Source organism: Pygocentrus nattereri, chromosome 14, assembly GCF_015220715.1.
Source record: "Pygocentrus nattereri isolate fPygNat1 chromosome 14, fPygNat1.pri, whole genome shotgun sequence".
Lineage (NCBI taxonomy): Eukaryota > Metazoa > Chordata > Actinopteri > Characiformes > Serrasalmidae > Pygocentrus > Pygocentrus nattereri.
Genome location: NC_051224.1, coordinates 15487013 through 15499223, shown reverse-complemented (window position 1 = coordinate 15499223; position 12211 = coordinate 15487013). Strand labels below are relative to the sequence as shown.

The 12211-nt window shown below is 36.1% G+C and overlaps 1 protein-coding gene across 4 annotated transcripts in view; it reads right to left on the bottom strand.

Annotated features, from left to right (window-relative positions):
* znf385c (zinc finger protein 385C) overlaps positions 1-12211 on the bottom strand; it is a 151745-nt gene that overhangs the window by 37593 nt on the left and 101941 nt on the right. For all 4 annotated transcript variants that reach the window (XM_017721222.2, XM_017721223.2, XM_017721224.2 and 1 more), the window contains one exon: positions 238-380. In XM_017721222.2, coding sequence (XP_017576711.1) covers positions 238-380 — 143 coding nt within the window. The remainder of the gene's footprint in view (positions 1-237; positions 381-12211) is intronic.

The window sequence follows — 12211 nt, the reverse complement described above, 5'->3', positions numbered from 1 at the left end:
TAATGAGCTTGGACAAAAATCATATTTCAAATATCCCCTTAACTCAAAAGTAATTGTTTAGCCCAGACGTTTAACAGCTAGAAGCCAAACTTAGCTAATAAGTAAATTAAGCTTGTACTACTACTTGTCTTGCCAAAAAAAAAATCTTTTTTCACTTAACCATTCCTTTAATTTACCATCACTATAAATGTTTAAGCATGTCTGAATGTAAAAACAGTGTCCTTTTGAAAGACTCACAGTATTGAAGTTAGGGAAGAGGCTGAGGGGGGATGAGCCATTGAGCCTAAATGGCAGGAAGTTCTTGAGGTCCATAGGCGTTTGCAGTGGACGACCCTGCACGGGCAGCGCAGCCAGCAGGGGGCTGCCCTGAGCTGCTGTACCTGCACACACAACAAAAACAACCAATCAGGGAGGAGTTAAAACTTGCAAGGGGCCAATCAGAGAGAAAAGATATTCACAGGGACAAATCAGAGAGGGGGCGAAGACTCGGGCAGAATCAAAGAGGATATCGGGCAGTTAGCTCGCTAGCACAGCTAATGTTAATAATGTAGTTTTAGAGATTAAAACACTAACAAAAAGATAAAAAGAGAACACAAAGTATAACACAAGTCATTGAGATTAAAGCATCAAAATCAGGGATGCCCAGAGTGGTGCCCATGGCCCAAGGCCACCACAAGCTTTTTGCTTTGGCTCACCATGACGAAACACAGCACCATCATTTAAATAAATAACATCCAAATGACAAAATAATAGCTAGGTAGTAACATTAAGTTACTATTACTGTTACTGTGATTACTGTCATTAACGACTATTCTGAACAAGAAAACACACAAATACGTCACACAACAGTCATGTTTTATTGTTACTATGATTAAACAAAACATGTGTTAGTATAGTGCTAGTGCTGTGTTAGTATGTGCTTACTGGTCTAAACTGCGTTTCAAAGGGACTTGCCTGAAAAAAACACAGTGTATCCAATAAGAAAGGAAGACTCACATGTTTTTACAGAGTGGTAGAAAACAGAATTAGTTTGGTACTGGGTCCATATTAAAAAAAAACAAAAAATTCAATAACAGTTATCCAAATAAAGCTCACACACCATGAGAGGGGTGCTGGTGTCTGAGGGTGCGACAGAGCGTGCAAGTGGCAGCTGCAGCCATATATTACTGACACAATCTGGGAATTTGAAATTGGAATAAACTATGAACAGAAAGACTGAAAACCATCAAGTGACCAAAGAACATTATCACATTTCTCATTAAAGGGTAATTAGAAACTGATCGAAATCATTCAACATCCTGTCAGTGTGGATATAAATGCTAATCAATAAGTGTAAAAATGACCACACACACATGAATGCACATGTAAGAAGACACCCACACACATACACACACACGCACAATTAATCAATGAGCTATCGGCTCTGGAGTGAACTGACTTGTGAAGAGTAATAGACTGTGGGGACGTGAGTGTGTGTGTGTGTGTGTGTGTCCGCGTGTGTGTGTGTGTGTGTGTGTGTGTGTCTGTGTCTGCAGGGATGTGGTGTTTTTAATGGAGCAGGGATGTAGAGGTTTCTCATTTTCCGGTTGGGTGAGTCTGAGATCCAGGAGCACTCCTCATGGCTTACATACTTACCCTACCATACAGATCAATCACACACACACACTCACATACTTGCAGCTAGGTTTGGCTGATATAGAAAAAAACAATGATGCTTGCAGAAAAGTTCATCATGCCATGTTTAAAACAAATTCTGAAAAATTGTCAACACATTTAATACAAAAACACACACTGAAAAGCTTACTGCAATTTAAAATAGCATAATTTACCATGATGTTTCCATTCAAAACCTAACTACAAGTTCTATATTTCTGAGGAGATCAGACATAAGACAGTCCTCTTGCATAATTAAAGAGAAAATCAGAAGAAAATAACTTAAAAACAGTTTTCAAAACTAGAGTTAAAAAGATACAGAGAGATGAGACTCCTACCAACCACGCAAGACCTGACAGACCATCAATACTATCTCCTTCTTTAAGCTTTCATCTTTGAAAGTGAGGAGAAATTAAGCTCTACTCTTGATTAAGATCTGAAAACATCTACGTGTTATTGTCTATTCTGTCCCTGTGAGAAGACATCTTAATGTTATTGGTCTGAAAGGATGTGTAACTGTCAAGAAGCACTAACTTAAAAAGAAACGGACAAAGAAACACTTGCAAATCAAACAAAAAGCTGCTGGTGTTTTCAAAACAATGGACTGACTACCCCAGAGTCCAGAACATCACTGAAGTTTGGGATTATTTGGCTCGTACAAAGCAGAAAATGCAACCAGCTTCTAAGACTGAACTTTAAAGGTATAGAAAGACATCCCTGCAGATTTCTTAAATTAAAAAACACCACTGAAAGCAAGTGACCTGAAAAAATGTAAGCTGTAATAAAGGTACAATGTGGACACTAAACACTGAACCATTTGACAGTATTTTACTTGTTGAGGCTTCTGTGTATTTTTCTTTTAAATATACTATCACTGTCAGATCATCTTCAAAACTTGCATCTTTAAAACAGTAACTTTGAAAGTGTTTGAATTTTGCACAGTACTGAACATATTTGAAGGGTTTTGGTCTAAAAAGCATGATGGACCATTTTCTTTCATGATATGCACTACATTTACACTATATTTGCACAGTATTTTACACATACAATAAAACAATACAGCAAAGAAGTTGTATTCTGGTCAAAAAAGGGACACATTTTATTGAAAATTATTGCCATCAATTCTAATATTTCAAATCCAAAAGAGCTAATAGCCACTTTAAGGTCCACCATTCATTAATTCATTCATACAGATCTACTATGCAATACACATCACACTTATATCCTATAAAGAAGTACCTTCATCTCTTTCTCTCTCGCTCTCTCTTTCTCTTTGTCTGCTACTCTGTCTCTGTCACAGTTAGATAAACACAGCCTGATGAAGTTCATTAGTAACAATTACGACAAGGACAAAATAATAAAACCAAGGGGATGTTTGTGTGGGGGCTGAGTTTAGACCTAAAGCCACACATAACCTCATTCCATCACTTTGCTTTACCCTCTGCTAGTGCTTCACTGTGTGTGTTTGTGTGTGTGTGTGTTCTGTACAAGGATACACTACAAAAGACCACTCACACGTGTCCTATAATTTTTTTGAGGTGTTCCTATTTTCGTGCATGAAGAAACAAATATATGCACACACACACGCTTCTCTATAACATTCTCATATTTAAGAATTATTAAATGTCTGAACTCTATTTTCTAACAGAGGGCAGTGTAGAAAAAATGTAAAAATTGATATCAAGGTATAATTAAGATTTTGTTGGTTTCAGCATGTATCCCAGAACAGTGTACTTATGTAGATTTTTAAAAAATAAATCTGTCTCATATGCCATGTAAATATGTAAATAGATATACTTTTATTTTAGTTCCCTTGTACTTAGGTCTAGATTTATTTATATTTTTCTCCATAATATTTGTAATTTTATGTGCAATTATATGTCTTGCTACTGAAATACTGCAATTTCCCTTTGGGATCAATAAAGGTCCGTCAACTGGCTGAGTGAGGCACGCCATTGGTAGTGCATACAGATAGCTCCATGCTAGGCTAATGGCTAACAGGTTACCCCAAGAGACTGGCATTTCCTTCCACTCTTTTCTCCCTGTTAACTCATTAGCTCAACACAATCTGATCTCTACTCCTTCACTGTTTTAAGCTAAACAGTACTAGGCAAAGCAAGCTAGGAATTATGTAAGTAAGATTATTAAGTTATGACTAAACATTAGCAGAGATGAAAACATATGCTTAGCATTTGTTTGTGTATCTTAAACATTTCCCGCCTTTTGCTGTCTAAATTTCAAGCCACATACAGAGCCTGGGTTTTAAAGTAGTACAGTCATAGTAAGATGCAGAGTTTGGATGCATGTCTGATTAATCTGGTGTCCTGTATGTGGAGTGTCTTTTGAATACTTTGTGAATAATGCCTACAAATTCCAGTATCATTTGACTGAAATTCCTATTCTCACTATAAACAAGGCAAAACACTGACATTAAATAATGTCCTTTGTGCACAAAAACAAAGCAGAACTTTGACAAACATTTAGAATTTTTGTAATATTTTCATGAATGTGGAGAATTAGTAAGAATGGGCTTTAACAACAGCACTTTCATGATGATGATAATAATAATAATAATAATATTAATAATAACTTCATACAGGTGGTCCAAAGTGCTTTACAGACAGGTATTAGCAATAGATAGCAATATAAGAAACTATGAGTATTAATTTAAATCCTAAAAGGCCAAAAATACCAAAGAGACGTAGATTTTAATTAAAAACTAAGTTAAAGGGATGTTTTAAAATGTTTCTTAAAAGTGAGCTCTGAGCTTGACTGTCTAATAAAAGGCTGAATTGAGTTCCAGTTTAGAAGCATAATAACTGAACAAGTCTCTCCATATTTTCTGCAGTTTATTGAAGGTATTTGCAGAAGGTCAGTATCTGCAGATCTAAGATCTCGTGTTGAAACATCAACAGACATTTTGTGACATAAGTGGTACTTTAAGGTCATTAAGAGGCTCAAAAACTGTAACAGAACTTTAAAAATTGATGTCAGAAGACAACCTCGTATCTTCAAAACAGTAACTTTACAGGAGAAGGAAAAAATATACTTTACATTTAATGTATGTCAATGGAACCAGACTTTTTTTTCCATTGTCATTTTGGGCCGATTCTTTTAGTCCATTCATCATGAAATTTATGCACAATGTAAATGGTAACAGGCATTTTCAAATTATATCAAAAACTGAAAAACATCAAAAATGTAGATAAGAGAAACTTAAACCTAAGCTTAATCCCAAACTCAGTAACCAAAAAGAAATTATTCTATTCCTTGAGTTTTAAACAAATAATCATGGAGCTTTTGTAAATAAAGTCAGGATCATTTTGTTGCTCTTGTGGGTTAGTCCTGTCTTTTCCTAGTCAGGATGTTTTTGCCCTGTTTTGGTAGCATCATGAACACATTTGGCTCTCACAATGTGTTGAAGCACTCTGTGAACGTAATTTATTTATATCTAAAGGATACCGTGAAGTCAAAAGGCACCATGTGTTAGTGCATAAAAACAGAGCCAGCAGAATTTGACAAAACCTGACTCTCAAACACACACACACACATATACACACACACACACACACACACACACACACACACACACACACACACACACACACACACACACACACACACCCTCTCTCTTTTTCTTTCCTGACAAGTTGAGTTGAAAGGCATAATCATGATTTTCAGAGTAGCAATTAGCTGAGACTGCAGCCCCAACCCCCTTCACACACACACACACACACATAGCCCAGCTGCTCTCGGTCTCCTGCTCTGTCTTATCCATCTTCCTGTCTTCGTAATATATTACTCATTTTCTCAATTTTGCTTTTCTTCCTGTAACTGTAATGGCTGCAACTGCATTATAATGTTTCATTGACTTACATTAAAAGTAAAGTAGGCTTTTTCCTTCTGCTTAAAGTTCTCATTTTGGAGATACAGGCTTTTCTTCCGACAACAGTGATATATATATATATATATATATATATATATATATATATATATATATATATATGTGTGTGTGTATTTAAAAGGGTTTGTCTCAGAAACTGAAAAAAATCTCTCGATGCTGGTTTATTCGTTGTGTTTCTTTGTTTCTTTCTTTCTTACCTATTTTTTAAGCTGTTTCATTTTGGTTACTGAGGTTAATGTTAAGCTAAGGTTAGAAATTCTTATGACCCATAGGTACTTACATATACGTAAAGGACATTATAATTACATATAGATACTTGATTTTTCAGGAGATATTTTTGAGAAGATTGGATACAGGATAGTCCACCTGCCTAAGCAAGAGGAAACTCAAAGGTGGAAAAAAGCACTTGAAGCTTCAATAGCAGAGGAGAAAGAGATGAGAAAATCAAGCTAAACTCTTTGCCTCAGATCTGAAAAATCCAGAAACGCTTCTCACCATCCTCCCACTGTCAGAAGACAACTCAATGCTATGGGTCTGAAAGGATGTGCAGCTGTCAAAAAAACACACTGAAAAGAGGACTGAACAGATTTCTTTAAAAAATGAAAGCAAGTTTCCTGAAAATAAAGGCAGCTGAAATAAAGATAAAAGGTGGACACACTAAATACTCGACTAAATACTTGACTTTGAAAATGATTAACTTGTATTTAATGGTCATTTGGAGTGAAAACTGAATACATGATCAGTGATCGCTGACATTTGCACAGTACTGCTTAATGTAAGTATATATATATTTCACTTATATTTAATGTAAATAGATATGCGCCTATGTCCCGACACTATATTAAAACAAATGCGTGTGCGTGTGCGAGAGACTGCACATGCTAGACTGATATCCTCTGGACTGAGGCATTGCCCATGTCTTCTGTATTTAAATAACCTCAAGCATTCTCTCTCTCTCTCACACACATACACACACTCCTGTCACATTCTCTCCCATCTCAACGTGGACTCAGAGCACTGCTGCCAGAGGCTATTCTGTCTGTGTGTATGTATTTGTGTGTGTGTGTGTGTGTGCATTTTCCTGTGTATGTTTGACTCTTGCTTTTGTTTGTACCTGTACAGCGTGAATACAGTAAGAGTCTGACAGAATAACAATCAAACTATCAAACAAATCACTGCTGTTGAAACAAAACCTTGTATCTCCAAAATGGTAATTTTACAGGAGAAGGAAATAGCATACTTCACTTTTAATGTAAGTCAGTAGAACCAGACTTTTTGTCCAAGTCATTTTGGGTTATTTCTTTCGGTCCAATCATCATGAAATTTACACACACTGTAAAGGAAAACAGGCATTTTCAACTTATATCAAAAACTGAAAAACAACTGTGCTAAGCAGTGGTGGATTTAGTGATTCTGGGACTCTAGACAGGAATGGGGCCCCTTGATGCACATTTTTAAACTGAGTTGTAGCTCTGGCCTATCAAGCGGTGCAAGCATCTTCACTGCAAAAAATTATGAAATAATCCCATAAAATAGTAATTAATTATAACAATAATCTAATGAATTAATAACAATGATAATCTAATAAAATAAAATAATGAAATGATCTTAAATCTACTTAACACATATAATGTTTCTCATTATGAGACCATGAGATGGTTATAAAAATATTCTAAGATTTTTTAAACATTTCTAGACATTTTTTATTTGTTTAACATCATTTTATTAGAAAAAAAATAATTCACTGTGTTGGCAGATAATTTTGTTTGTTTTAGGAAATATACTACACCTGCCAGTTTAGTGAGATTATTTTTCCAGGAAGTTAAAATAAAGAAATCACATTACATTCTGAGAGAAATAATTAGTAACTTGTAATGGATTACTTTCCACTACCACTTGTAATGGAGTAATTCCCCCAACCCTGGAGTGATCTATACTGACATTAACACTAGCAGTATGCACGGTCTGCTGAGCCTGTGCAGTAGTCTGTTGTGACTGAAAAATGATGTTAGCTCTGGGAGTGAAGAGAGAAACATTTTGCTTTCCTCCCTTTTTGCATTTCTCTACTGAACTTGGATAACTTCATTAGATTTTTTTTCTCTCAACACCAAAACACAATGTCGATTATCAGTTAATTGCCTTGTTTTTATCAGTCTGTCTTAATGCAGGTGTGTCATCATGTCACAGTATAGAATAGTTCATCACTACAATCACAAATTTCAGCCATTTTGCAATGCATATACATTATGGAACACGCTCATCACCATGTGCAGCATATCTACTCTGTATTTTCATAGGGCTCTTGGCTCATGGGGGTCCAAGGTGGCTGCCTACCTTTGACTAGTGCTAAGACCACCCCTGACACTGAGATATAACATTATTAAACAACATATACAGCCACATTTCTGCATTAGCCTTGAAGGGATAAAGGAATACTCCAGCCTTTCAGTCATCTACTGCATCTGTAGCGTAAGGTCAGTGTACCGCGGACAATAATGTTGATGTGCTTCTCTTCTTAGTTAAGAAAATACTCCAAAACACATTAATGACAGAAGCCAATAATAAGATCATTACACATACTGACCAATACTGCAGACCACAGCAATGTCCAGTACACACTCTCACTCTCTCTCTCTCTCTCACACACACACACACACACACACACACCCACCCACACACAGAGGCATGTACATGAGGAATCACTCATACTGTTAATGATAGATGACCACTAAACACTTCATTTCTCCATGGTGGGTCATGCTGGGATTCAAACCTCTGAGTCTTTATGGGTCTTGGCCTGTTTGACGCCCTTACTACTATACAGATGTTTCCTCCAATGCTCCACTTATTGCACTAAAACTTGTCTTTCATTATCCACCCTTACTCCTGTTTCTCAACTTCTCAAACTGCAAGTAATTCTTTCAGGCTTATTATTTATTATCTTCCACGAATCTACTATGTACATCATGGAGTTATGAAAGTAATAATGCATCGTGTTTATGTAGTTATGAACTGAAGTATGGGCCTACATACAGACCCTTACAGTTTAAGGTGTAAGCTCTTAGAAATGTGGAGTTATTATTGTCAACTTGTAATGTATTATATATAACGCTTTTGTCAGAACAAAACCTTGTATCTCTAAAATGGCTACTTTACAGGAGAAGGAAAAAACATACTTTACTTTTAATGTAAGTCAATGGAACCAGACATATTTCCAAGTCATTTTATGCCATTTCTTTTAGTCCATTCACCATGAAATTTACACACAATGTAAATGACAACAAGCATTTTCAAATTATACACTATACTTCCAAAAGTATTCACTCACCCATCCAAATCATTGAATTCAGGTGTTCCAATCACTTCTATGGCCACATGTGTATAAAACCAAGCACCTAGGCATGCAGACTGCTTCTACAAGCATTTGTGAAAGAATGGGTCGCTCTCAGGAGCTCAGTGAATTCCAGCATGGTACAGTGATAGGATGCCACCTGTACAACAAGTCCAGTCGTGAAATTTCCTTGCTAAATATTCCACAGTCAACTGTCAGTGGTATTATAACAAGTGGAAGCGATTGGGAACAACAGCAACTCAGCCATGAAGTGGTAGGCCATGTAAAATGACACCTCCAAACTTCATGTGGCCTTCAGATTAGCTCAAGAACAGTGCAGAGGTCTAAATGGAATGAGTTTCCAAGACCAAGCAGCTGCATACAAGCCTTACATCACCAAACGTAATGCAAAGCATTGAATACAGTGGGGTAAAGTGCCGCCACTGAACTCTAGAGCAGTGGAGACATATTCTCTGGAGTGACGAATCATGCTTTTTCATCTGGCAATCTGATGGACGAGCCTGGGTTTGGTGGTTGTCAGGAGAACAGTACTTGTCTGACTGCATTGTGCCACGTGTAAATTTTGGTGGAGGGGGGATTATGGTGTGGGGTTGTTTTTCAGGAGTTGGGCTCGACCCGTTCCAGTGAAAGGAACTCTTAATGCTTCAGCAGACCAAGAGATTTTGGACAATTTCATGCTCCCATGGCCCCCTCCTGTTCCAGCATGACTGCGCACCAGTGCACAAAGCAAGGTCCATAAAGACATGGATAAGCAAGTTTGGCGTGGAAGAACTTGACTGCACAGAGTCCTGATCCAATAGAACACCTTTGGGATAAATTAGAGCGGAGACTGAGGCCTTCTCATCCAACATCAGTGTCCGTCCTCATAAATGTCATTCGGGAAAAATGGTCAGCAATTCCTATAAACACACTCCTAAACCTTGTGGAAAGCCTTCCCAGAAGAGTTGAAGCTGCTGTAGCTGCAAAGGGTGGGCCGACATCATATTAAACCCTATGGATTAAGAATAGGATGTCACTCAAGTTCATTTACGTGTGAAGGCAGACGAGCGAATACTTTTGGAAATATAATGCATTAAAAAACAAAAAATAACAAAAATGGAGATACAAGATACAATATATTGCTGTTGTCAGAAGAAAACATCTCTCCAAAATGGTAACATTACAGGAGAAGGAAATAAACTACTTTACATTAATGTAAGTCAATTAAACCAGACTCTTTTACAAGTCATTTTGGATTGTTTCTTGTAGTCCATTCATCATAAGGTTTACACACAATGTAAAGAGCAACAGACGTTTTCAAATTATGCCAAAAACTGAAAAATGACAACAATGGAGATACAAGGTTTTCTTCCGACAACAGAGATGTATTATACGTATGTAATTCATCCAACACCTCTTTTGGCTAATCAGTACTTTATTATGTTAAATGAAATGTTGCAGTCTTTGTGATGGTTAGGGGTGTCTTTTTCTGAAAATAATCTTCCTACTTTTTAGTTGTATGTATGTTTATTTGTAGCTATTTATTGATGATTTTCTAGTACAAATGCATAGTATATAAGAATATAATATTTATACATATAACCTCAAGGTAGTATCATTAAATCATAATCATCATAATATTTCACCTATGATATACAAACACTGTAAATAAATATAATATAAAATATAAAAGTATAAATAGAAGAAGAAAAGCATCAAGCTGAGCAGAAGGGAAGAAAATGTTGCTTTTGGTTTCAGTGTTAAACTAAAAGACACATGAATAATTTACTGTAAGTATTAAAAACTGCAAGTGTTTTCTAACTGCAGATATGCAAAATACTTTGCCTAAAACTAATTGTGGCTATTTGTGCCCAAGTAGTGTTACACCATAAATGAGGCTTATTAGAAGTTGCAGTTATCATCAGCAATAAAAAATGCATGGTGTAATTTGATATTTTATACTTTACTTTTAATTTTTTTTCTAAAAATCAGCCAATAAATAGAAAAATAATAAATAGAAACTAAAATTAGCAGAAAATGCCATATTTAATTTATTCACTGGAGACGATGTGTTTGACTTATTTTCACCTAGAAAAATTGTATGTGAATATATATGTATGTATATGTATACACACACACACACACACACACACACACACACACACACACACACACACACACACACACACACATATATATATATATATATACACACACATAAAATATCATAAGTTATCAAATGCCATAATGTTGCTTGGCATAGTTTATTGTTAATTAACTACATTTGTATTCATAAAAATAAGATTATTTACTGAACATCAGTGCATTTTATATATTTTACAGCAAGTATCTCCAAAATGACTACTTCACAGAAGAAGGCAAAAACTTTAACTTTCAATGCATGTTAATGTAAAAGGTTTATTTGATGCAATTTTGGAGTATTTTTATTGGTCCAATTCTCATAAAATTTGTGCACAGTGAAAGGAACAGTTGCAGAGTTAAAAGAAATCAATGAAAAACAAAAAAATCAATGAAAAATGTATTTAAAAATGCAGTTAATTTTCTGGACAGTGATAATGTGTTATACTTTATATAGTGTTTTGTCATTTTGTGTCATGGTTCACTAATTAATGCCACTCTTAAGCTTGGTAAAATGACTAACACATGGCCTCTAGCAGCTTATTACTGCTAAATAATCATAATAGCAAGCTATAGTACAATGACAGTGACAACACTAGTCTTCTAAGAGTTAAGCAATAAAAATTAGAACCTCCTCCATACTCACACTGATTTCTTTAAATATCTACACTTTTCTTCCTTTGTGCTTTATAAACCTTCCAGAAGTCCACATTGTTGTTCCTCTCTCTCTTTCCCTTCATCCCCTCTTTCTTTTTGTCCTCTCCTTCCCCCTCCCTGCACCCTCCCCCCATCCCCCGCAAGACAGCGGGCGTAAAAAGATGAGTCTGCTACTTTTGATGAGGCGTAACCGCGCATGAAGAACATAATGAGGAATGAAATGATGGAGTGATTTCAGGCTCGGCTGAAGCTGCACGTCACGGGCCGCCGAACGAGAGCGCTGAATTAGCCCAAGCACAAAAAGATCCTTCTAGAAGCATGAGGTCATTCTGATGGTCAAATCCACAAATACATCTCTGATTGGCTCCTGATAGTGATTTAATCTCCTGGACCAAATAACACGCTGTAATAAGAAACTTTAGCGGGATTTTTAATAATAAAATGGCCATGGCACCAGCTCTCTCCTTCCTGTCTCTTTTTAAGTGTACATTTTTGTTTTCAGTGCAGATGATCTATTTTACATAAAA